This window comes from Urocitellus parryii, chromosome 12 (assembly GCF_045843805.1).
Source record: "Urocitellus parryii isolate mUroPar1 chromosome 12, mUroPar1.hap1, whole genome shotgun sequence".
Taxonomy (NCBI): domain Eukaryota; kingdom Metazoa; phylum Chordata; class Mammalia; order Rodentia; family Sciuridae; genus Urocitellus; species Urocitellus parryii.
In genome coordinates, this window is record NC_135542.1 from 52,161,345 (window position 1) to 52,188,622 (window position 27,278).

Below are 27,278 nucleotides of genomic sequence, written 5' to 3' on the forward strand. Positions count from 1 at the left end.
GAGAGATTAAAATTTCCTAAAATTGTGGAATGTCTATTTTCCCCTTTAATTCTGTCAGTTTTTGATTCGAGTACTTCGAGGCCCTATTATTAGGCACATACAACAGGTAATTATGTCTTCCTGATAATTTGACATTTTTGTCATGAAGTGTCTGTCTCTGGTAATCCTGTCTGTCTTGAAGTCTGTTTTATATGAAATTAAAATAGCTACTCCAACTTTCTTATGTTTGCTGATTATCTGGGATAGGTTTTTTAATTCATTTACTTTCAATCTGTCTATGTCTGTATTTAAAGTGTGCTTCTTGTAAGCAAATATATTAGTAGAGTCTGCCTTTTTATTGATTATTTTAATCTCTGATTTTTACCTGGAATGTTTAGACCATAAGCATTTAAATTAATATCGGTATATTTGGATTTAGGTCTGTCCATATATTATTTGTTCTCTTTCTTACTTTTTTCCCTTTGTTGTTCTTTCAGAGTATTTGAGTGCTTAGTGTCCCATTTAAATGTATTTACCATAACTGGGTTTTTGTCTATGTCTCTTTGTATTTTTTTAAGTGGATCCTTTAGGATTTATAATATTCATGTTTATCCTTTAACAGTCTATTTAGATTTAATATCTAACACTTTGCTTAATTGTAGAAACCTGGGCTGAGGATGTGGCTCAAACGGTAGCGCACTCGCCTGCCTTGCGTGCCGCCCAGGTTCGATCCTCAGCACCACATACAAAGAAAGATGTTGTGTCCACCGAAAACTAAAAAAAAAAATAAATATTAAAATTCTCTAAAAAAAAAAATTGTAGAAACCTTACAGCCATATAGATTCTTTTAATCTTTTGCCCACCTCCCATTATAGTATAGTTGTTTTATGTATTGTACCTTCATAACATATATTGAAAAACTCTACAAGATAATGTTAAAATTTTGCTTTAAAATTTTAAAAATACTTACCCAGTGTTTACCATTTCTGTTGCTTCATTCTTGAAAATCCAAGTTTCTCTCTGGTATCATTTTTCATCAGCTGGAATTTCTTCAGCTTTAGCATTTCTTAAATCTCTTAGTTTTTATTTATTCGAAGAAATATATATATAATATATATATATATATATATATATATTTTTATTTGTATTTTTTTAGATAACTTCATTTTATTTGTTAGAATATTCTTTTGTGTGGTGCTGAGGATCAAACCCAGGGCCTCACACGTGCTAGGCAAGCACTCCACTGAGCCACAACCCCGACGCTGCCCCCCCACCCCCAAAATATTCTTAAGTGTATTTTCACTGAATGTAGAATTCTGAGTTGACAAATCTTTTCTCTCAGGATCTTACAGATTTATTTATCTGTTTATTTATACTGATTCTTTTTAGTTATACATTGCAATAGAATCCATTTTGACATAATTATAAAAGCATGGAATATCTCTTGTTCTAATTCAGTCTCCTTTACCTCTCCTTTCCCTTCCCTCCCTCCACCCCCTGGGATCTTACAGATATTGTTGCATTGTCTTCTGGCCTCCTTGATTTCTGTTGAGAAATCCATGATGGTGTGAATCTCTGGTCCCTGTAATGTAAGATGTTGCTTTTCTGAAGCTGTTCTCTAGATTTATTTTCAATCTTTGCTTTTAAGTAATTTTGTTTGATTAAGATGTGTCTGTGCGTGTTTTCTTTGAGTTATTCTACTTAGTGTTTGTTGAGCTCCTCGAATCTTTTAAATTTATGTCTTTCATTAAATGTGGGAGGTTTTTTATCATTAGTTTTTCCAAATTATTTTTCTTTCTCCAAGGAGAAGAGATGGTATCTCTTCTCCTTGAACCACAGCTACACTTAAGTTAGAACTTGGAGATTGATCCACAGGTTGTTGAGTCTGTGAACTGTTTTTTTTTTTTTTTTTTTTCAATTTCCTTTTTCTCTTTGTTCTTCAGATTGGATCATTTCTATTGCTCTGTCTTCAAGTTCACAGACTCTTTCCTCAGTCATCTTCATTCTGCTACTGAACCCATGCAGTGAGTTTTTATTTCAGATATTGCATTTTTCAGTTCTGAAATCTCATTTGATTCTTTTTTATGCTTTCTGTTTGTTGATAATTCCTGCCTTGTCTTTCATTTCATGTGTGTTTTCCTTTATAAGCAATTTTAATAGCAGCTTGAAAGTATTTGACAGTTCTGGTATCTGTTGATGATCTATTCCTTTGAGAATTACATTTTTCTGGTTTTTTGTGTTGCATGATTTTGAAACTTATCTTTAACATTGTGAATATTATTTATATAAAGTTTGGATCCTATTGTAATCTTCTATACGAATTTTGCTGTTTTTCTTTTAGCAGGCAGCCTGTTTAGGTTCAAGCCCTAAGTTCTGCCTTACCTTCTGAGAGCAACAGTTAAAAATCTCAAGTTTTGTTCTTTACATTTTTGCTATGATGTAAATGGGGGCTCATCTCATTCACAATAGCCCAAGAGTTAGTTTGAGATTTCTTCAGGTGTCTCAGATTGTCAGTTCTCTAGGCTTTTGCTGCATTGTTTTGGGTCACTTAGTTCAAATTTTATTTCAGTTTTCAGTCTTTACTAGACTGATTTTAATATGCCTCTCACATATCTTGCTAAGGTTAGGCTGTGATTTGTATGGCTTCAAATGCAAAATTATGGAATCGCCTTCTGTGCCTTTCTTCTCTCCAGAATTTTCCATACTCTTGCCAACAGGGACTCCTTTTCCTGATTATGTAACCAGAAAGTTGGGGTTTCTGTTGGAATTTAAGCTGCCCATACTGCTCTGCACATAGGCCCAGCATTGTTGCAGAGTCATGAAACAACTGGGAAACTCATTCCATATAGGTAACATCTCTCAGTTTTTACTCCCCTGCATAATCCACTGCTTTTGTTTAATATCAGAACCCAAAGTTTATCATTGTAATCAGCAGGAAGGATGGGCTGAAGTGAGCTTATGCTACCATACCAGAACCAAGACCACTCTATTGAATTTGTAATACGGGACCTCGTGCAGAGAACTGAAAATTGTTCTTCCCTACTCATAGGATACTGAAGCCATCTTCTTTTATGTTTATGCTGATTTCCATCCCCTTCCTCCCAAAGGAAACCATGTAAATAAGTGTCATGTTTGTCCTTAAATATTTATGAATCCTTTTAAAACTGGAAGAGCTGCTTTATATATGTATTTATTTTTAATTTACTGAGATGACATTGTAATAGATTCTTTCTATTTCTTTTTTCATTCATCAGAGAATGCCTTTTAGTTAAATTCTGTGTGTAGAATTGGCTTATTGTGTCTGACAACTACATAGTATTTCATAATTGGTATCTATCACATTTTATGTATTTTCCTAAGGAAGGTCACCTGGGATAATTAACTTTCATTCTCTACTCTTACAAATGTAAGATATGTGTGATTTTTTTTCTCCTCCCCAAGATTGGGGATTTAACCCAGGGGTGCTTTACCACTGAGCTACTCCTTAGTCCTTTTTTTCTTAATTTATTATTTTGAGAGAGTCTAAGTTGCTATGGATCTCACTAAATTGCTGAGGCTGGCCTTAAATTTGCAATCCTCCTGCCTCAGCCTCTTGTCACTGGAATTACAGGCATGTGCCACCATGCCCTGCTTATTAATTTTTTTAGAAATATTTTTAAAATTTTTGATGAACCTTTATTTTATTTATTAATTAATTTATTTGTGGTGCTGATAATTGGACCCAGTGCCTCAAATATGCTAGGCAAGTGTTCTACCACTGAGCTACAGCCCCAGCCCCTCAGTAATGTTTTTTAATTGATATACTCACTAGTCTTAGATTTAGGAATCTAGATCTAGCTTTTTATCAGGAGTCTCTAAACAGTGTAACTTAGGCAAGATAGCATTTTATCTTCAGCTGTAGAAACTAAGCATTGTATTGCCAAGTTAAGACAAGGCAGCTCTCATTATGGTTTATAGAGGAGACTGAGCAAGAAGGAAGATGGATCAGATTAGTGTCTATAGACTGGTTTTTTCCCTTTCTATTCTCAGAGATATCCTTTAGTTACTGTCCCTCTAGCAGAGAGAGAGGGAAACTTGGACATATCTAGTTACTGATCTAGGGGATCTGAGAGTCACAGAATACCCAATTACATTGCTTAAAATTTATTTTTCTTAGATAAATCCAGGAAAGAATTTCTTCCTTCTATTGCAAAATGGACTGCTTACTCTTTCTGATTATAATGAAGTATAATAATAATTATATATGTTGTGTTAGACTGATAAATGTAATTTTTAGATTACAATTTATAATTTTTTTAAAAATTAGCCTTCTTTTTATATATGTATATATATATTTTTAGTTGTTGATAGACTTTTATTTTATTCATTCATCTATGTGCAGTGCCGAGAATCGAACCCAGTGCCTCACACATGCCAGGCAAGTGCGCTACCACTGAATCACAGCCCCAGTCCCCAAATTAGCCTTCTTAATAAAATAAAATTAGCTGCCTTAGTTTTTTGCACAAGTAGCCGACTTGATTATCTTCCTATGATAAAATAATTAATAAGGGTTTTACTCCAGACCCTCATTGGTACATGATTTTTGTGTCGTGTTAGTAGCAGGACCCAGTGCTCCATAAAGGATAATAGTTTCCAGTACACTATCCCTCACGATGATTCCTTAAGCGGCTCATCATCTGCCTCTTCATGTGAACCAGTGAGTGATTTTCCAGCATCCTTCCGAAAATCTACCTACTGGATGAAAATGAGGAGAATCAAACCAGCTGGAACTTCTCGTACTGAAGGTATCAGAATTAATGTCTGTTTCCAAAGACAGTGTGCTCTGAAGTTATATTTTGAGATAGTTGCTATAAGTGATTCTTTTTTTTTTTTTTTTTTTTTTTTTTAGTTGTAGTTAGGCACAATACCTTTATTTTTATGTTGTGCAGGGGATTGAACCCAGTGCCTCTCACATGCCAGGCAAGCGCTCTACCACTGAGCCACAACCCCTGCCCTATAAGTGATTTTTAAAGTATTAAATGCCACAGACGTTTAACCTCATTAGTGATTAAAAGATTTTAACATGGTAGGCTATTTCGTACTGTTAGCTTCATGAATTGTCTAATAGAGTAAAATACTGCTGACTCTACTCTTCTAGTTTAAACTTCAAATCAGCCTTCTTCTATATGGGATTTGAACTTCTTTCCTGTGTTCTGGTTTGCTCTTTTTTTGCGGATATAAGGGCTGGATAAAGAGTCATGGAGTATATTCTAGAGAGTCACAGTCACAAGTGACTGGTAGCTCTCTATCTTGAACAGTTCTTCTACTTCAGTGATAGCCTCAAATCAAGAAATAAAATATTTCCTGAAGACTTTTTTTACTCTTAGGGAAGAATTGATGATTCCAGAGTGGAGGGTCAGTCAGTTAATTAGAAATTACACCAGTTTTCCTAAAAATACCACAACACTTCTTTGAGGCCTGCATTCACTAGTGATCTTTCTCTTTCATAGTCTTGTGAATGATGTCTTGAAGACAGACCCAGAAGTTCATTTACAAACTGTACTGAGTTGGTGTTTTGTTTTTGTGTGATATTTCAGGGTCAGGTGGAGTATCAGCAAAAGGAAAAAGGAAACCCAAGCAGGAAGAAGATGAAGATTATGGTGAATTTCCTCAGAAAAAGCATAAGCTTTATGGTAAGGAGTTCATTTTGCTACTTTTTCCTTGGGTCACTAGGCTTTATTCTTCGAGGATAAAAGAGAATGAGACTTTGGGGGCTGGGGTTGTGGCTCAGTGAATAGAGTGCTTGCCTAGTATGTGTGAGGCACTGGTTTGATTCTCAAAACCATATTATAAATAAGTAAATAAAATAAAGGTCCATCAACAACTAAAACAAAAAGAGAGAGGTTTGGGCCTTTGGTTTGGGCCTTTATTGTCTTTAGAACCCTTTGAATTTGGGGGTGGGAGTAGCTTCATCCTAACTTTTGTGACTTAAAGGAGGCAGGCAGTTGAATGAGTGGGGTTTTGTGACCAGGTGAAGGGGAGGGAAGAGATTTTGGTGTTAGGGAGGGGTTAGTAAAGGTAACATGTTGAACTCCATGTCTCCATCTTGTGTCAGGGAGGAAGCAACGGCCTAAAACTCAGCCTAATCCCAAATCCCAGGCTCGTCGTATTCGGAAGGAACCACCAGTTTATGCAGCAGGTATGCTTTCTTTTGGAAGGTTTGCGGGATGTAGTATAAACTCTGGTTTATTTTTGTTGTCCATGAGGAGTGATGTACTCGAGCATTTCTTTTTTTTTTCTTTTTTTAAAGAGAGAGTGAGAGAGGAGAGAGAGCGAGAGAGAGAGAGAGAGAGAGAGAGAATTTTTAATATTTATTTTTTAGTTCTCGGCTAAACACAACATCTTTGTTGGTATGTGGTGCTGAAGATCGAACCCGGGCCGCACGCATGCCAGGCGAGCGCGCTACCACTTGAGCTACATCCCCAGCCCTCGAGCATTTCTTAAGGAGGCATTTGTTAAGTGTTTTGGAAAAAGATAACTTTTAGAAGTTATATACAGGAAGAATCTGTATAGAATAGCCAGGAAGGGGAAAAACCATTTTATGACACTTTTCCTAAATTGTGAAATTATGATTTTTGTTTCTTGAGAATACCGCAGATCACAAAGTGTCATTTTTCTCTCCTTTGTAGGCAGTTTGGAAGAACAATGGTACTTAGAAATCGTGGATAAAGGCAGTGTTTCCTGTCCTACCTGCCAGGCAGTTGGGAGGAAGACCATAGAAGGTTTAAAGAAACACATGGAAAACTGCAAACAGGTTAGATATCTTATGGCATTTCATAATGGTTAGGACTTTTTACCCAAAATTTAGACCTGGTACTGTGTATAATATGCTGAATACAGCAGGTTAGGGGGAAGCATTGTGTGGCAGAGAGAATGTAGACTTTTCACTTGACAGACTTGGGTTTGAATCCTCACTTAGCTATGTGTTAGTTGTGGCATTTAGCTTTTTATATGTGGACTTTAGTTTCCTCTTTTGTAGAATGGAGAAAAAATAACTACTGTGGGTATTCCATATGTGGATAAGAAAGAAGTAATTAATGCATGCTAAGTGTTTAGCCCACTGCATAGCAATTTGTGGTATTCTGTTTCTCTGTTGAACAGTGGAGTACTGAGTACTATGTTTTTCTTTTAGGAAATGTTTACTTGCCATCATTGTGGGAAACAACTTCGTTCACTGGCAGGGATGAAGTATCATGTCATGGCGAATCATAATAGTTTGGTAAGAGTGTCTTCTCTGTGAGCTCATGTGGTGTGTGGATATCTTTTATTAGGTGAGTGTTCATATCTCAGTGCAGATGATTGAGGTTCTGGGACCTCATAAGTGTGTAAGAAGACTCTATTCAAGATTTATGCACAATGAAACCATGGAGGTAGACCGTAGATACTTGTGTGGGTAGGTTATCCCCAAAGGCTCATATCCTGGGAGGAAGAGGCTCAGACTCTTATTTATATTCTCTTTACTTCCTTTGTCCGTCTAGAAGATGGAGAAAGCTAGAAATTGGATAAAACCAAAATATTAGCTTAGCTGCTAATCCAGTTCTTCATTTTCTGTGTTTCTTTTACTGTCTGGCATTTCCATGAATCATCTACTTATTTGCTTCTCTTGATTTCTAGCCCATTTTGAAGGCTGGAGATGAAATAGATGAACCAAGTGAGAGGGAACGGCTTCGAACAGTCCTAAAGAGACTGGGAAAGCTCAGGTGCATGCGTGAGGTAAGAGCTCAAGGACAGCAACTCCTCCCTGGAGTCCCAGGTCATTGTCTTTCTTTTGTTGTTCTCTATTTCTCCTTCTTTTCCTTTATGGACTTCCTAGTTCTTACAGCATATGATGGCCCCTGCTTCTCTAGGTCTCTTTAATTCATTTATAGTTCTTTATTTTCTTTCTCATCCCCCAAAGTCCCCTCCTCTTTGTTTAGAGGGATTTCTTTACCAACTTTTTTTTTTTTTTTTTGGTGTGATGAAGAGGATCCAAGTAACCTCACTGTGATGAACAACTTTAATGTTGCTGGCTGTTTGATATTGGGGTGGGGTTGGATCATAGACCAAGCAGGAAACTATGATACAAAGTAGGTGCCTGGTTATAATTCAGCAAATGCCAACTGTATTAGTCAGCTTTTTACTGCTGTGACTAAAAGACCTGACAAGAACAATTTTAGAGGAAGAAAAGTTTATTTGGGGCTCACCATTTCAGAGGTCTCAGTCCATTTCTTGGGGCTCAATTAAGACATGGTGAGTGTGGTGAAGGAAGGTAGCTCACATGATGATCAGGAAGCACAGGGAGGCTCCACTTGCCAGATACAAAGGTATACCCCAAGTGCATATCCCCAGTGACTCTTCTCCTCCAGGCATACCCTATCTGCCTTCAGTTTCCACTCGGTTAATTCCATCAGGGAATTCACTGGTTGGGTTAAGGCTCTTATAATCTAATCGTTTCTCCTCTAAACCTTCTTGCAATGTTTCACACATGAGCTTTTGGGGGCACACCCAAATTACAACACTAAATAAACTGATTGAATATCATGGCTCACAGATAGGACATCCAGGGAAAAGGAAGGATTGTACCAAGGGAAATGTTGGAGAAAGTCTTATAACATCACAGTGTTTTTTTGTATTTTCTGGTGGTGAATGTTATAGCTTTTTATAAATTTAGGGATCATGTCAAAAGATTAAGATTCTAGCTGGGTGGGACGGCATGGCACATGCCTGTAATCCCAGTGTCTTGGTAGGCCGAGGCAGGAGGATCACAAGTTCAAAGCCAACCTCAGCAACTTAGCAAGGTCCTAAGCAACTTAGTAAGACTGTGTCTCAAAATTAAAAAATATAAAGATCTGGGGACGTGACTCAGTAGTTAAGCACCCTTGGGTTCAATCCCTGGTACCAAAAAACCCCAAGATTTTAGATTCTAATGTGGGTCTGTTTCCTGTGTTTAGAGTTGCTCCAGTACCTTCACCAGCATTATGGGATATCTATACCATGTTAGAAAATGTGGCAAAGGGGCTGCAGAGCTGGAGAAGATGACTCTGAAGTGTCACCACTGTGGAAAACCATATAGATCGAAGGCTGGACTTGCATATCACCTGAGGTCAGAGCATGGGCCTGTGAGTATTGACTCCTCTCTAGACCCTTTTTTGGGGTTGTAGTTGGTGGTGTGTACCTCTACCTCTTTCTGTATATCTTAGTTTGTCCTTTTGTGTCAACTTTTAATCTTTGAATGCTTTTGTTTTCTCTTTCTAATTCTTTTTCTCATTCTTATTTCTGACTTTGGAACATTATTAGGTTAGGGAAATGAAAATTCAAAGTATAGTCCAGAGCTGGTGATGTTGCTCAGTGGTAGAGTACTAGCCTACCATGTACAAGGCCCTGAATTCTACCCTGGTACCACAGAAAACAAAACAAACCAAAAAAACTAAAGTATATTTAAGGAAGAAGTGAATGTTTTTTATTTTTCCTTGGTACTGGAAATTGAATCCAGGGGGCTTTTTCTATTGACCTGTAGTCTCCTGCCCTTTTTATTTATTTATTTATTTTGAGATAGGGTCTCATTAAGTTGTGGAAGCTGGCCTGGAACTTATAATCCTTCTGTCTCCCAAGTAGGTGAAATTACAGGGATGTACCACCACATCCAACTTTATTGTTGCATCTTTTAAACTAAAAGCATTCCCCTTTAATTGGATTTTTTTGGACTCTGTCCAGCTTGTCTCTATTCTAATTTTTGTTTTGTGTAAATATGTGTTGACTTTTTTCCCTTAATTACATTTCCAAGCTTCCCTGTTGTGTGTTTTTGAGAGTCAAGTTTATTAAGATATAATTTACATATGGAATATTTGCCCTTTTTTTTTTTTTTTGGTGATGCTGGGGATTGAACCCAGGGCCTTGTGCATAGGAGACAAGCACTCTACCAGTTGAGTTGTATCCCCAGCCCAATATTTGCCTTTTTAAATGTACATTTAAAAAATGTACATTTTGGCACCTGTATTCATGTAACCACCACTGAACTACACGTCCAGTGTAGTTTTTTGGTACTGGGCATTAAACCAGTATAAAAAAATATAAAAATATTTTTTATTTTGAAACAAGGTCAAACTAATTTGCTTAGGGCCTTGCTAAATTGCTGAGCCTAGCCTGAAACTTGTGATCCTCCTGCCGTAGCCTTTTGAGCCATGGGATTACAGAAATATACCATGACTCCCAGTAGCCCTTTATTTTTCATTTTGAGAAAGGATCTCACTAGTTGTCAAGGCTGGCCTCAAACTTGGAATCCTCCTGCCTCAGCCTTCCGAAGTTACTGGGATTGTATGCATGTGCCACAGTACTTGGAGGTAGTTTGTGTTTAGTGAAGTGTCTGTTCAAACCCTTTGATCATTTTTTGGGCAGATTTTGGGGGATTTTTAAATTGTTTTATTAAGTTGTAAGTATATTTAGTTATTCATATATTCTGAATTCAAGTCCCATCAGATATATCATATTTTACAGGTTTTTCAAATAACAGAATTTTACATTTCAATAAAGTTCAATTCATACTTTTTTTGTTTTTGTGGGTTTTGTATTTGTTTATGTAGAAAATCTTTTCTTTTTCTTATTTGTAATTTTCTGGTGTTGCTGTAATTCACCACAAACTTAACGGCTTCCACAACACAAATGTTTTACATTAGTTCTTTAATTATTATTATTATTTTTGGCAGTGGACCTTGAACCCCGGGGCGCTTAACCACTGAGTCACATTGTCAGCCCTTTTTTTATATTTTGTTTAGAGACAGGGTCTCGCTAAGTTGCTGAGTCTAGCTTTGAACTTACAATCCTCCTACCTCAGCCTCCCAAGCCATTGGGATTACAGTCATGCACCACTATGCCTGGGTCCCCTGCCTCTTCTGCTGCATCTCTCCTACTTAAAGTCAACTGATTATGGACTTGAATCACATTTAAATAGAATTTCCTCTTATCATCACCTAGATTAGTTTGATTGATTTATGACATTAGCCTAGCCAAATTGACACTTTATAATCACAAAAATTTTTTCCCACAGTTTCTTCTAGAATTTTTATAACTTAATATTTTACACTTAGAACTGTGGTTGTTTTGAGCTAATTTTTGTATATAGTGTGAGGTATGGGTTGAAGTTTATTTCTTTGTATAAGAATGTGTCTTGATTTTTGACCACTTTTACTTAATACAACAGAATAGATTTATTTTATCCTGATAAGAAACTTTTTTACCGGTAAAATATGCTCTAATCTGGTGGGCTCAATGTTAGTGGTAAAGTTAGTAAATAGCTCTTTTGCTACTTAGAGCAGAATGGACAACTTTTAATTGCTGGCCTATGTTTTGTGTGTCTCATTCTTGCAGATTTCCTTCTTTCCAGAGTCGGGACAGCCAGAGTGCTTAAAAGATATGAGCCTGGAGCCAAAAAGTGGGGGGCGAGTTCAGAGGCGTTCTGCCAAGATAGCTGTATACCACTTGCAGGAGCTGGCCTCTGCTGAACTGGCCAAGGAGTGGCCTAAGAGGAAGGTGCTTCAGGACCTGGTACCTGATGATCGAAAGGTATGGTAGAGACTTGTATTAATTTTGGAAACATTATGTTTAATATTGTGTTTACTGTACAGAAAAAAATCCAGTGTACTTAAGTTCATGATAAGCAACATTTAGCTTCTTTACCCCTGGAGTTGGAGTATATCTGATTTAGCTTAAGTGTTTGGGGTCAGGTAAGGCTTAGCATAATAGTCTGTTTCTGAAGTTTCTCAAGTAGCCCTCTTAATTTTGTATTACTTCCAGAGAGAACCTGAATTCTCGGATTAGATTTTTGCTTAATCTTTGTCTAGTATGTTTCTGGTTTGTTAGTTCAGATATAGTAGTTTACGTTTAGTTTAGGTAAGTGGTTTCAATTTGGTTTTGTAGCACTAGAACTTCCTCCCCACCAAACAAAAGTTTATGCAAAATACCAGTATATAAGCCGGGTGCAGTGGTCCACACCTGTAATCCCAGAGATTTGATAAGCTGAGACAGGAAGATCATAAGTTCAAGGTCAGACTCAGCAATTTAGTGAGGCCCAAAAGCAACTTAGTGAGACCTTGTTTCAGAATAAAAAATAAAAGTGTTGAGGATATGGATCAATGGTAAAAAACCTCTGGGTTCAATCTCAGTACCCCCATCCCCTGCCCCCCCCCCAAAAAAAGAAAGAAAAACGACCAAAGCAGTCCATAAAATAACTTAAAAGCAGATCTGCTCTGGATAAACTGAAGGTCATGAGCCCAAAATTTATCTATTTGGCCTTCCCTTTTATACTTTCATTACTCCCCTACCTGACCCCTAGTATCCTTTTGAGGGATGCTAACCTGTTTGAAAGTCATTGGATTAGAGTAGACCTTAGAAGAAGGAGCATCAGTCAAGAGGAGACAGAGGCCATAGACTCTGGGATCATCAGGGAACAGTTTGAGGGCATGTACAATATACAATTAAGGTCTTGTTACTCTCCAGAGTATCATGAACAGTTTATATTTGGCCTAGGACATTGACTTATGTGACAGGAATGTTATGTCTTAGAAGAAATAAAGTCAAATCCTAGAATCTAACACACCTCTGTTTTGGTCAAAAAACCAGTCCTGTCCAAGGAATTGGATCTTGTTTTTAATATCAGAGCATCCTTTTTTTGTTTCAAACTTACTTCTTTATTTTTTTTCCTCTTGCTACAGGCTATCTAAATTCAGTTTAAATGTGAACTTTGCACAGTGATGTGTATCTTGTGATATTACAGTCAAGTTTCACTGAATCTGGTATGTGGTAGGGAATTTGAAATAAATATTTAATTCATTGATAAGATTTAATAGTCTTATTTAGCAGATACTCTCCTAAAAATCACAAAACAGTTTTATATTTTTGACAGTTATGGGTAAAGGGCATTATTTTATTTTATAGCATAAAATTTAATTTTGAATAGATAATATATATTCTACTGGTTCAAAAATTAAGTGATGATAAACATTGAGCTATACCACTCTCACTCTCTCCTTGTTATGATTACCTCCTCTGATTGGCTTCTTGTGAATATTTCTAGTGTTTCTAAATATACATGTAAGCAATATATATTTTCTCAAAAAAAATTATTTTTTGGTACCACGGATTGAACTAGGGCCACTTAACAACTGAGCCACATCCCCAGCTCTTTTTTTTCTTTTGAGACAGGGTCTTGCTAAGTTGCTGAGGCTGACCTTGACCTCTTTAAGTTGCCTCAGCCTCCAAGTTGCTGGGAATACAGACATGTGTCACCACACCCTGCTCAAAAGTTTTTAGTTTTGAAATAATTTTTAGATCTATAGACCAGTTTCATAGTATAGAGTTCCCATGCACTCTTTTTTTTTCATTATTATTTTTTTAGTTTTAGGTGGATACAATATCTTTATTTTATTTTTATGTGGTGCTGAGGATTGAACCCAGTGCCTCATGCATGCTAGGTGAGCACTCTACCACTCTACCACTGAGCCACAACCCCCTCCAATGCACTCTTTACTCAGCTTCCCCTAATGCCAACACCTTAAATGGCTATGCCACAGTATCCCACATTTTATTTAGTTATTGTATCACCTTAGTTTTCTTCAATTTATGGTTCCCCTCTTTGTCTCTATGTCCTTGATGCTTTTAAAGAAGACTGACTGGGCTGTTTTATAGAATGTTTCCCCACTATGGATTTGTATGCTGATTTTGAAAGATCAGCTTGAGGATTATATTTTTGGCTACAATACCACCACCCAGGAAATATTGGCCTTCTTTATGCATCATTTCAGAAGGTATATGATATTGATATGTCCTTTTTTTTTTTTTTTTTTTTTGGTTCAGGGATTAAATCCAGGATCTCATAACCACTGAGCCATATTGCCAGCCCTATTTTTTAGGTTTTATTTTGAGACAGGGTCTTGCAAGTCTGTAGGGCCTCAATAAGTTGCTGAGGTTGGTCTCGAACTTGCAGTCCCCCTGCCTCAGCATCCTGATATGTCTTTTTATTGACAATAGTAACTAATCAATTGGGTAAGGTGTGTTTTTCAGATATCTCCAGGGTTAAATTAAATAATCTTCTCCTTAATTACTGGGTATTTTGTGGGGAGATTTGAGAATATGAAAATAACCTGTATCTTATCATACTGCCCACTTATTAGTTTATACTAATGATTTTTGCCTGTAACAAGTATTATTATAGTATTTACCTAACGAAGATTTTTTTGTTTCCATCATTTCTTCTACAATTATTAATTGAAATTTATATCATTATAGTCTTCATTCATTATCTCTGGGGGATTGATTCTGGAACCTCTCAGTTACCCAAATCCTTAAATGCTTAAGCCCCTTACATCAGGTGGCATAATATTTGCATAGAACCTATGTACTTCGTCCTATATTTACTTATTTGTTTTTTAATTATTTTGGTGCTGGTATTGAGCCCAGGGGCACTTAACCACTGAGCCACATCCACAGCCCTTTTTAATTTTTATTTTGAGACAGGGTCTCATGAAGTTGCTAATACCCTGGGTAAATTGCTGAGGCTGGCCTCAAACTTGACATCCTCCTTCTTCAGCCTCCTGTAAGCCCCCTTGCTGGGATTACAGACATACACTACCTCACCCAGCCTCCTATAACTTTAAATCATCTCTAGACTAGTTATAATACCCAATATGGTCTAAGTGCTGTGTAAATAGTTGCTATAGTATGTTGTTTAGGGAATATTGACTAGAAAAATGTCTGTACGTGTTCAGTACAGATGAAATATTTTTCTGAATATTTTTAATCTATAGTTAATCGATTCAGCACATGCAGAAGCTAAGGATGTGGGGATGCCAGCAATATACTCATAGATACTTAACTTATTATTTTGTATAATTCATTGTATTATTTATTTTGCCGCTCAAATTGTCCCAGATTTAGGTACTTTTGAAAGATATTTCAAGTGGGCCTCTGTGTCTCTTTGACATTCCCCTATCATTTTTTTGAACAGTTTTAAACTTTTTACACTGTGCTCAGCTTGCATTTTTCCTGCCCACATCTGGAATCAACCATTTTCCAAGGAACACTCCTTCCTTTTTAGAGATTATGTTTATAAACTAAGACTTTAGTGGTAGGTGTGCTCTTTCCTACTGGGCTTTCATTGTTTCTGGGCTTTCTTGGTACCTAGAGCTAAAAGGTATATATGTTTGTATATTTGTGTATGCACACAAAATCCATATTTATTTCTATGCCTATCTGTATGTATATTAAAAGTCATAATACCTTTAATTCCAGTCAACACCTCAAATTTCATTCTAGTTTTCCTCTTCCTTATTTGTTACTCCTTTGTCCAAAAGGAGTTTTTATGAGATAGATGATCATATGTCTATATTTCCCTCTTTTTTTTTTTTTGCACTCTGCTCAGATCTGACTCTTGTTATGTCCAGTATCATTACACATTTTCTCAAATCTAGTATGACATCCAGTAGTTTCAGAATTGCTGACACATTTCCCTGTAGAGTAAAAGAATTACTGGAGAATGTTTACATGCAGTTTTTTCACCCTTAGCCTTATAAAATATATAGTAAAAGTACAGTTTTCCAAATTTACTTAGCTTGATTTTTTTTCTTCCTCACCCCCTTTATTATGCTACTCATTTGTAATAGGTTCATGTTTTATTCTCTTATATTTGCGTTCTCCCGCTTTTCCCCTCTTCCTCAATTTAAATCATTTATTTTTGTAAATTTGTGTAATATTACCATATTTCTAGGTCAGACTTAAAAAAGATATACTTCAAGAAGAGTCACAAAAAAAATCACAAAAAAACAAAAAAAAATAAAACAAAAAAAAAAAAAAAAAAGAAGAGTCACTACTCCTTCCTCCAACTATTCCATTTCCATTTTCCTTTTCTTTCTGTCTGTTCCCACCCACCTTCAAAGATAACCAAACCCATTAGTTTCTGCTTATTCTTTCTAAGCATTTTAATGAGATGGATGATCATAAGTCTATATTTCCCTCTTTTTATTTTTCTGTGTCTCTTTGACATTCCCCTATCATTTTTTTGAACAGTTTTAAACTTTTTACACTTTTTACACTACGCACACTATGCTCAGCTTGCATACCTACTCTGTGCTCTGGTTTTTTTTTACACTCTATTCTATTTCACTCAATAATACATTCCTAGAAATCACTCCATGTGTATTCACAGAGATTGTCCTCATTTTCTATTCTTTATTTCTTTTTTAGTTGTAGTTAGACACAATACTTTTATTTATTTTTATGTGGTGCTGAGATCTAACCCAGGGCCTTGCATGTGCTAGGTGAGTACTCTATTGCTGAGCCATATCCCAGCCCCTCATTGTCTATTTTTAAGTGCTACTTAGTACATAATTTTTATAACTAAGGTCGTTTATTGTATAAAAGTAATATTATATAAGTATTCCCCTTTCACCATAAAAGAATTTTAGATGGGCTCATTTGTACTAGCTACTGAGAGAATAAATGCTTATAAATAATACCTACTTTCTGCTCTGGTTTAGCTTTACCAGGGCCTCTTTCAGCTACTTTTTTTCCCCCATTACCTCTCTGGGCTTTGATTTGCTTTTCTCAGAGTTCCAGTTCCTTTTAAGATACTTTATTGTTGAATCATGGAGACTGCTTGCCAGAAGTAAAGCTCTTATCCAGGTGGACTGTGCAGGAACTATCTCTGCAGGTGCTGTCTCTGAAAGCTCCACTTGCAGTTGTTGTACATGTAACTCATGTCAAAGTATGTGAAAGGAGGTCTAGAAATTATTCTGCTTTTGCAGATAAGCAAAGATTACATGTTATGTTTCCTAGTTTCTTTGCATCTTTTAGATTGAACTTCAGTTGTTTTGTTTTAGAATTTAAAAAATATCAAAATTTAGCATGTTATAATTGAAGAATAGAAATACAGATTAAGGGCTGGGGCTGTGGCTCAGTGGTAGAATGCTCGCCTGGCATGTGTGAGGCACTGAGTTCGATCCTCAGCACCACATAAAAATAAAATAAAATATTGTGCTCAACTATAACTAAAAAAAAAGAAAAGAAATACAGATTAACAGAGAAAAACATTAAAATCATCCCAAATTTGATTACCCAGAGAATACTACTGTTAATATTTAAAAGTTTATGGCTTCTTTTTATCATCTACATATATGAATGACTATATGAATACATCTTTATAGTCCTGTCTCTTTTTTCCCTTCTTTTACGAGGTACTGGGGATTCAACCTAGGGGTGCTCCACCATTGAACTACATCCCTAGCCCTTTTTATTTTTTGAGATGGTGTCTAATAAAGTAGGCTAGGCTGGCCTGGAACTTGGGATCCTTCTGCCTCGTCCTCTTAAGTAGCTGGGATTATAGGTGTGCACCACTGTGTTCAGCTCCTTGTGCGTGCACTCTCTATTGCTCCTCCTCCCTTTGTCGTCCTCCCTCAAATATTTTATTTCTATGTATATGCTGTACAGCTTTAAAAAAAAAAAAAAGAACAGAAGAATGTTTTAACAACAATAAAACTTTATATCCAAAAGTCTTCTAAGCCTAAATGAAGCCACTTATATTTGTCAGTTTTGGGTACTTTAGAGGGTCTTACATCTTAGATGTTTTTCTATATGAAGATAAACGTGGATTACTGAAATATATAACCTAAAGAGGTGGGTGTGAAGCTTTTGGGATATTTTCATTGGGAGTTGCAGTCCTGCAATAAAATGTTTCTTATCTTCTAGTTAAAATATACTCGCCCTGGGCTACCTACCTTCAGCCAGGAAGTACTACACAAGTGGAAGACAGATATCAAGAAGTATCATCGTATTCAGTGTCCTAACCAGGTAGTTCTTTCTCTTTCATTAATTCAGTAAATGTTTCTGAAGGTCTGCTCTTGTTTTCAATTATTTATTCCTTCATAACAAAGCCCTTGAACTGTAGTGGCTTAAAACAACAGTTATTTTTATTTCTTCACAATTCTGTAAATGAATAATTCTTGTCAGATGAGCAGGCCAGTGCTCGGCCTGGAATGTCCCAGATGGCTTCTTTGCAGTTGCATTCAGCTGGGAACCTGGCCCTCCATCTGGCCTCTCTTTTTAGCAGGATAGTTGGACTACCAGCAGGGTCACAATGACTGTTCTAAGAACAGGAAAGCAGAAGCTGCATATCTCTGAATGCCTCACTTTAAATTTTCACAGCATTACTTTCATGGCATTGTATTGGTCAAAAACATCACAGGGCCAACCCAGACTCGGAGGGTAAATAGACTGCACTTCTTGATGACAAGAGGGGCAGAGATTTTTTAGCCATCTTTAAGATTGTAATCACAACTATATAAGCAATACTTAGGAAGAAATAAATAAAAGGAGTAGGAGACACATTTGCACTACATAAAAAGGATTTTTAAAAAATCTAAACATATGGGGCTGGGGATGTGGCTCAAGCGGTAGCGCGCTCGCCTGGCATGCGTGCGGCCCAGGTTCGATCCTCAGCACCACATACCAACAAAAGATGTTGTGTCCGCCGAGAACTAAAAAAAAAAAAAAAAAAAAATATATAAAAATCTAAACATGGAATTTTCTGTATTTCTATTAAGTATCACAGAAAATACCAGGAAAAGAAATGGATTAAACTTTCCTGAACAATTTATTGACTTTCTTTTCTTTTTCCCTTTTTTTGGATCCACCTGTAGTCTTAGAGATCATATCCAGGGCTTCATGCATGCTAGTCAAGTGTTCTTCCACTGCATTATATTGGCATTCCTTGTTTTCCTTCATGCTTTTGTGACTCACATGTAGATTCATTTTGTGTTTGTTTTGGGGCACTGTATATTGATCTTCTAAATGTACAGTTGATCGTATAAATGGCCAGATTGCTAAGAGAAGGATGTTTTTGGTGTAGCCTTCACCTTATTCTTTTCTTTTTCAGGGTTGTGAGGCTGTCTACAGTAGTGTATCTGGCCTTAAAGCTCACCTGGGCTCTTGTACATTGGTTTGTAATTTTTTAAAATTAATATCTTAATATATCCTTTAAAATAGTCTGACATGGAAGAGAACTCAGTTTAGGTGAACAGCTAGTCATCCTGTTTACTGTTATCTTCAGAGGCTGCTTTAAAGGCTTCTGTGTTGCAAAGATTCTTGGTCTCATGTTGGATGGGATTCCAGGGTATGCCCAAGACACAGAGAAGGCCAACATAGCTATACGCCATACTCAATAAAGGAATTTGGAGAAAAATACATGAGTTCTGAGTCCCTACCAGAGATTCCCTCTGAGCCTCTCCCGCACTGGACCTGTTCTGTCTTATTGGACCTTAACTTTCTGGGGAAAAAAGCTACATGTACTTATCTGGATTGGTGAAGATCTTCCAAACCTATTTGAACTATATGGCCTCTGGGGATGGGAGATGGGATAGGGTGTCAGACTAACAGCCATTCACCTCACTGAATCTTTTCCATGTTGACCCAGGTGTCCTACAACCCACGAGCCATGGGAAATGCTGCCACTTTCCAATCTCATTCAGAAGTATCTCCTCACACAAAATGAGCACCATGGAAACCTGAAGCTTCAGGAGGGGAGAGAAGTCTCAGTTGAAGCCAATAAGGGAGTTGTAGGCATCCCAACCAGATCTGTCCAGGAATGCTTAGGAGTTTGTCATCTTGATCCTAGTTTTTGAGTCCTTAAACTAGGCATTATGGATGGTATTCTTCTAATTCTGGATTTCCAAGACACTGTTTGCAGCAGTGGATTACAGTGGGAAGAATTGCATATTGGTGCTTCTGGTGAACTTGGGGAGTTTGCTCATTTGGGGGAAGAACAAAAGAACCTGAAAGTGAAGTGAAAGGAACCTGAGAAAGTACAAAAATGTGGCATGGTACATAATATAGAAGTAGAAAGACATCAGGTCTTATTGAAGTTGGGTAGGTATTTGAATAGAATTGCATTAGGACAGATTTGCATTGGTGAGAGTCTAAGCTGGTTTTCCTAAACATACTGCTGTTTTGGATCTTTTCCTTTGCTCTAATAATATCTCCCTTTTCATCTCTAACAGTCCCTGCACATAATCCAGGTGTGTGTTCCTGAATTTACCAATAACTTTATTTTGTTTCTCTTTTGGAAATAGGGAAACTTTGTGGCTGGAAAATACAAGTGTCTTCTATGTCAGAAAGAATTTGTATCGGAGAGTGGTGTCAAGTATCACATCAACTCTGTCCATGCTGAGGTGAGGTCTCTGCTTTCCCATAGTGGTTTTGTAATCCTATGTAAGCCGCAAGAGAGGTGGACTTTGTCCCTGATTTTATGGTCTAGGACTGTCAAAAGAAAGTAACTATGGTACCAACTGAGACACTAAAGCTAAAATACTCTCTAAAATTAGACATAATTGTGTTTTTCTATGAAAATACATGAAATCACTATAATTGAGAGCATCCTTAAGCTCTTCTCTTAAATCCAGACAGATCAGGAATTGGGGAATTATGTTGAATTTACATGTTTGACATTATTGTTTCAAACAATCTCCATACACACTGTTATGCTTTCTGGTATTCTAATGTCTATTAGCAGCCTATTTTTCTATTTATTTATTTTGTGGTGCTGGGAATCAAACTCAGGGCTCATTCATGCCAGGCAAGCACTCTACCACTGAGCCACATTCCCAGCCCTAGCAGCCTATTTTTAATGCTGTTTAATATACTGCATAAAACAGCTATAAAGGAGGGCTAGGGATGTGGCTCAAGTGGTAGCGCGTTCGCCTGGCATGTGTGCGGCCCGGGTTCGATCCTCAGCACCACATACAAACAAAGATGTTGTGTCCACCGAAAACTAAAATAAATAAATAAATATTAAAATTCTGTCTCTCTCTCTCTTTAAAAAAAAAATTCTCTCTCTTTAAAAAAAAAAAAAACAGCTATAAAGGATTATTGCAGATTCCATATATCATGTTAAGTGTAAATGATTCTTTTGATATGTATCTCTAAAAGATAAAAATTTTTAAAAACATATATCCACAAACATCATTATGCCTAAGAAGAGTTACAGTGATTCTTTAGTATCTTCATATATTGAGTCATTATTTAAATTTCCCATAATTGTCTTGTTTTTTCCCTTCAGAATTGGCTTATTCAAATCAAAATCTAATATTTGGTCCATATACTGCAATTTTTTGCTTTTATCTAGAGCATTTGCTATTGTAATAGATATGGAATGTGAGCCATGTATATAAAGTTTTTTAGCAGCTGCATTTAAAAATATATAATTAAAACAGGTAAAATTAATTTTAATACTTTATTGAATCCAGTATATCCACAATATTATTTTTAACATGTCATTAATTAATAAATTATGAATGAGATATTTTCATTTTTTTCATGCCAAGTCTTGAAATTTGGTGTAAATTTTTCATTGAAAGATTATTTCAGTTTGGACTGACCGCATTTCAAGAGCTCATTAGCTACATGTGGGCAGTGGCTGTTCGACTATGCAGGTCTAGAAGCTTTTTTCTGGTTGCCATTTACTGGTTGGAGAAACTAGATCATTCATATTCTGGATTTTTTTTTTTTTTTTTTTTTTTTTAAAGAGAGAGGAGAGAGAGAGAGTGAGAGAGAGAGAATTTTTAACACTTATTTTTCAGTTCTCGGCGGACACAACATCTTTGTTGGTATGTGGTGCTGAGGATCGGACCCGGGCCGGACGCATGCCAGGCGAGCGTGCTACCGCTTGAGCCACATCCCCAGCCCCCTCATATTCTGGATTTTGCTGATTGCATCCTCTGGTGGTATTCTTCTATCCTAGCTGTTTCATATAAATTGATAGTTAGATCTGGAAGATTGATGACATCACTGATTAGATTCAGTTCTTTTTGTATTCTTTTACATTTTTGGCAAGAATACTTTCTAATTTGATTTCATATCCCTTACCCATTAATTTTTTTAATATTTATTTTTTAGTTACAGGTGGACACTATCTTTTTTTAATTTTTTATTCTAATTTGTTATATATGACGGCAGAATGCATTATAATTCATGTTACACTTATAGAGCACAATTTTTCATATCACAATATCTTTTATTTTATTTTATGTGGTGCTGAGGATCTAATCCAATGCCTCACGCATGCTGGGTGAACGCTCTACCTTTGAGTCACAACCCTAGTCCTACCCATTAATTTTTTAAACTGAAGCTCAGAGAGGTTAAGTAACTTGCCTATAGTTACATAACTAAAACAGAACTGGGAATTGCACTGAGGAGCACTGGCTGCATAGTTCATGTTCTTGGCTGGTGTGGTGGTGCATGCTTGTAATCCCAGTGGTTTGGGAGGCTAAGGTAGGAGGATTGCAAGTTCAAAGCCACCTCAGCAATTCAGTGAGGTCCTAAGCAACTTAGTGAGATCCTGTCTCAAAAGGAAAAATAAAAAAGGCTAGGGATGTGCCTCAGTGGTTAAATGCCCCTGGGTTCATTCCTCTGTGGCCCACCCCACCCACACCACACAAAAAAAATCATGTTCTTGTTCACTACACTGTCATGAAATAAAAATCTTCTGTGGCTCAGTGCTTTACATCTCATCATGAGATTTATACAAAAGAATGAAATGGGTGGGATGATGCTCAATAAAAAGACTTTGTAGATCATTTACTAAAAGTACCCATAATTGGGGCTGTAGCTCAGTAGCAGAACGCTTGCCTAGCACATGTGAGGCACTGGGTTCGATCCTTAGCATGGCATAAAAATAAACAAATAAAATAAAGGCATGCTGTTCATCTACAACAACAACAAAAAGTATCCAGAATCATGTATTAGGTTTCTTCAATTTAAAATATAAAGTTCTGGGGTTGTAGCTCAGTGGTAGAGTACTTGCCTCCCACACATGAGGCCCTAGGTTTGATCCTCAGTACCACATAAACATAAATAAATAAATAAATAAATAAAAATAAAGGTATTGTGTCCATCTATAACTAAAAGAATATTAACAAAAATAAAATATAAAGTTCTAAGGTATGACTCTGTATACCTGTTTCTTCCTTACTATTTTATGCCCTAACCACGTTTTTTCTTTCATTCTTCCTATACCCCTTCTGTATGTTCTTTCTGTGTTTCTCTCTAGATGACTTTTCTGTTCTGCCTCTCTAGGATTGGTTTGTTGTAAATCCAACAACCACCAAAAGTTTCGAAAAGCTGATGAAGATAAAGCAGCGGCAGCAGGAAGAAGAAAAGCGGAGGCAGCAGCACAGGAGCAGAAGGTCTCTTAGAAGGCGGCAGCAGCCTGGCATTGAGCTTCCTGAAACTGAGCTGAGTCTTAGAGTAGGGAAGGATCAGAGGAGGAATAATGAGGAACTGGTCGTGTCGACCTCCTGTAAGGAATCAGAGCAGGAGCCAGTGCCCGCACAGTTCCAGAAAGTAAAGCCCCCAAAGACGAATCATAAACGAGGAAGGAAATAGGTAGTCAGTGAAAGTGCTCCTAGGAGAGTGAATGTGATGCTCTTGTCACAGGGAACTATGTGGGGAGGCCTGAGTGGTGGGGCTGAGCGAAGATGCTTTCAGCTATTCGTGTAAGGCTGTGACTTTCTCAGCTCCTTTCTCCTGTGTAAATTTCATTGTCTTCTCTACTAACTCACTTTCATTCTCCCTCTTTCCCCTTTTAGTAGGTTTTCCTACTATTCCTCTTTGGAGTCCTCTTGTTTTTCTCTTCTCTTGCCCAAAGAGCTCCCTCTTAAGGCCAAGTATATGCCCCTCTTGCCCTATTCAAGATTAAGAAACCTGTTTGGTTGTCTTTTCCTTCCTGGGGTTTGAATGTTCTTGGAAGCTCCATTGATTTAGTAGCCATTCCATCATCTAGCTTATAAAACAATTCCAAACGAATTTTTTAAAACCATACTGGTTTATCATTTTGTATTTGTGATATTGTTATAGAAGCTAGAACTGTTGTCACTTATATAGTAGGTTACCCTGTCCTCTTGGGAAGCAAAACTTTATGGAGGCTGTTGTGTGTCCTCAATATGGTTTTAGGATTGAAAGTAAGAAAAGGACTTAGTAAGAAAAAGTTAGAACCTCCCTCCACTGGTTATACTGGGAAATCTTTCTACCAGGTAGCAGTGACTAACTAGACCCACAGGCATGAAAAGCAGCCTTAGGAGTAATGTGGCCCAAACATTAAAATGACTAGAAAGAAAAAAGTAGAAGCAATAAATACTGCTCCAAACTTTCTGGGGCCTGAAGTCTCATCTGTTGCAATGATGCCCTCCTGAAGCTTGCTTTTGCTCCCTTGATTCTAAGGATTGAGAAATGTCACAATGCCCCTGACACAGTAGCCTACTGCTCCTGGTAATGCCATTAAGATTGGAAATCATGGTGCACATTCCTTCTGCCCTGGATTTTACCTCACTTGTTAGTCTATAATCCTGCTAAGTCCTCATCCATTCCTTTAGACAACCCTGTGTCTGAATTTTCTGAGAATATTGTCCTTCTATCCTCTTTTATATATGAAGTTCTATCCTCTTTATATTCTGACACTTTGACACCAGATGTAGATATTAATCTGGAGCTGGAAAGTAAAGTTCTTTTTCTGTACCTCATACTTACCTGGTAATGTTTAATGGACTCTTCCCCTTTGAAGGTGGCTTTCTCTGGAGTATTGGTTAGAGCAGCATTGTGTTTCTGGATTCTCTTTCCCCTTTTGCATAAAATGTTGGTCTTATATATTCTTGCCTATTTTGTGGCATATGCCACTTAAAAAATTAGACTTGATGTGGATGAATACTACCTTTCAAATTCTGAAGGCTATTACCACCCTTTAACTCTGTTGTTTGTGCTCCTCTGAATAGCTTTAACATGTGGGCTTTTGTGAAGACCACTTTCAAACAAGGGAGCATTGAAACCTGGATTAGATACTGCCAGAATAGGTAGTTTTGAAACAAGTGAAGGAAATGGAATGTCTACACTACATTTTTATTGGTAGTTGCATCCTTAAAACCTTTCAGTAGATGAGGGTTGTCAGGGAGGAGAAATGAAGAAGCTATGTTAATTTCTGGTGAGTAAGACTTGGGGAATGTTTGGCAATGACAAAAGAAATAAATGGCTCTCTCTTAGAATGGTGTTTCCAGTTGTTTTTTGATTTCGACCTGGACCTGCTGCTTGACTCTTTGCTGGTGCTGTATGTGGGGCTAAGAAGATGGCTGGAGGTGGGGATGAGTCTGAAATAAGTCCATATGCAATTGTCTCAGTAGTTCTATAACTCCTCAAATGAAGAATTTGAGGCTAAAGTGAAATGATACAGGAAATATATTGTCCTGTTTCATCCAGGCCCCTTGTAGTACTCCTATTCTGTTTGCTTCTCAAGGTTGAGGATCAGCAGGAGTCAATATAGATCATCCTCATTACACTACTCAGTTTTTTAAAAAAATTCATTACAGTAACTAAGTTTGGCGGTATTGAGTATATCTAGGATGTTTAGTAGTATAAACTTTCATGCTCAATTTTGGAGTGTTAATTGGCCTAATCACTTTGAAAGTGATTTGGCAATATCTAGTAATAATATAATCCTGAGGCTGAACAGCTTTGGTCCTGGGTATAGATAGAGAAATTAGTTTTGCTCACTTTAGCAAGAGAGTTGAACAAGGTTGATTATTGCAGTACTGTTTACAATAGAGAAATATTGAAAATGTGTATCAGACTACCTATCCACCTAAATCTGCTCTCATCTTCTGAAGTTATAGGCCTGTAGGACAAATGGCTAGACTGCTTTTCCCACTTTCCTGTCTTCTGGCAGTAAAGGGCTTGCCAGTTGAGTTCCCTCTATGGAATGTGAGTGTAAGTGATAGGTATCACCTTCCAGGCTAGCAGTTTGAAGACAGTAGTGTACCTCTAAGCTCCCTTTCCCCTTCTGCTATCTAGACACAGATGATGTTGGGGAGAACACAAAATGGAAGATAGTTGACTCCCTGAGTCACCCTGTGAAGGAGAATCATATGTCAACCAAGAACATTTATCTGAGACTGTTATGTAAGCAAGAAATAAATGTGTATTTGAGACATTATATATTCTTGGGTCTTTTTGTTAGTCTACTATAATATATAACCTTGTCCATCAAGAAGATGGATAAATTGCAGGGCAGTTACACAGTGGAATGCAAGCTATAAAATTAGCAAGGGCTTCTTGTTATTATGAATAATTATCTCAAAAGTGATGTCTGGTTAAAATAAGTTACAGATACTTTGTACTGATTACATAAGGTTTAAAAACATGGAAAACAATGTTCTATAGTATTTATTGCTATAAATATGAAAACATGCACAGGAATGTTAAACACTATATTTGGGATAGTGTTTCTGGAATCTAGAGGGACTTCAACTGAATTTGTAATTTAAGGTTGTGACTTGCAGCTTTCTATATATATTTTTTTATATTTCTGTAATATTTATTTATTTATTTAATTTTTAAAAAAATTTTTAGTTGTTGATAGGCCTTTATTTTTTATTTTTTTTAGAGAGAGAGAGAGAAAGAATTTTAACATTTATTTTTTAGATTTTCGGTGGACACAACATCTTTGTTTGTATGTGGTGCTGAGGATTGAACCCGGGTCGCACGCACGCCAGGCGAGCGCCCTACCGCTTGAGCCACATCCCCAGCCCAATATTTCTGTAATATTTAAAAGATAGTTGATACCAAAAAGAATACTGTATTCTACCTCCTCTTTGTTATTTATTTTTTTGTGGTGCTGGGTAATGAACCTTACCACTAAGCTACATCCCCAGCCCTTTCTTTATTTGTAATTTTTGAGATAGGGATCACTAAATTATCTAGGCTGGCCTTGAACTTGTTTTTTTTTTTTTTTTTTGGTACCAGGTATTGAGCCCAGGAATTCTTAACCACTGAGCTACAATCCCTAGCCTGTTTTTTTTTTTTTTTTTTTTTTTTTTTAATTTTGCAACAGGATCTCATTAAGTTGCTCAGGGCCTCACTTAAATTGCCGAAGCTGGCTTTGAATTTATGATGCTCCTGCCTCAGCCTCCTGAGCTACTGGGATTACAGGTGTGAGCCACTGCCCTGGCTTCTTGTGATCATCTTGCCTCAGCCTTCCAAGTATTATGGGATTATGGACAGTGCCACTGTGCCCAGCTTACTTCCTTCTTAAAAGGGAACCCTTAAGAAATTTTACTTCTGTTTTATCTTAATTTTGATTTTCTTTCACCCTATAGTCACTTCTTACCCAGCAAAAAGTACCACTGTGTATCCAGAAGCTGCAGCCCAAAACATACTTTTTGTCTCGTAATAGCTTCATCTTCTTTTGCCTATATTCTTTA

The 27,278-nt window shown here is 36.9% G+C and overlaps 1 protein-coding gene across 4 annotated transcripts in view; it reads left to right on the plus strand.

Annotated features, from left to right (window-relative positions):
• Znf512 (zinc finger protein 512) overlaps positions 1-25,200 on the plus strand; it is a 33,220-nt gene extending 8,020 nt beyond the window's left edge. The window contains exons 3-16 of one of the 4 annotated variants that reach the window (XM_077791786.1): positions 1,923-2,003; positions 4,361-4,396; positions 4,579-4,763; positions 5,556-5,651; positions 6,074-6,157; positions 6,648-6,772; positions 7,151-7,237; positions 7,633-7,731; positions 8,949-9,116; positions 11,362-11,556; positions 17,731-17,832; positions 18,917-18,979; positions 20,109-20,207; positions 23,110-25,200. In XM_077791786.1, coding sequence (XP_077647912.1) covers positions 1,923-2,003; positions 4,361-4,396; positions 4,579-4,763; positions 5,556-5,651; positions 6,074-6,157; positions 6,648-6,772; positions 7,151-7,237; positions 7,633-7,731; positions 8,949-9,116; positions 11,362-11,556; positions 17,731-17,832; positions 18,917-18,979; positions 20,109-20,207; positions 23,110-23,418 — 1,729 coding nt within the window. In that variant the 3' untranslated portion in view covers positions 23,419-25,200. Of the gene's footprint in view, positions 1-1,922; positions 2,004-2,795; positions 2,829-4,360; positions 4,397-4,575; positions 4,764-5,555; positions 5,652-6,073; positions 6,158-6,647; positions 6,773-7,150; positions 7,238-7,632; positions 7,732-8,948; positions 9,117-11,361; positions 11,557-17,730; positions 17,833-18,916; positions 18,980-20,108; positions 20,208-23,109 lie in introns of those variants that run through there. The other 3 variants (XM_077791787.1, XM_026405137.2, XM_026405203.2) reach the window with 3 other exon arrangements.
• Positions 25,201-27,278: the final 2,078 nt, after the last annotated feature.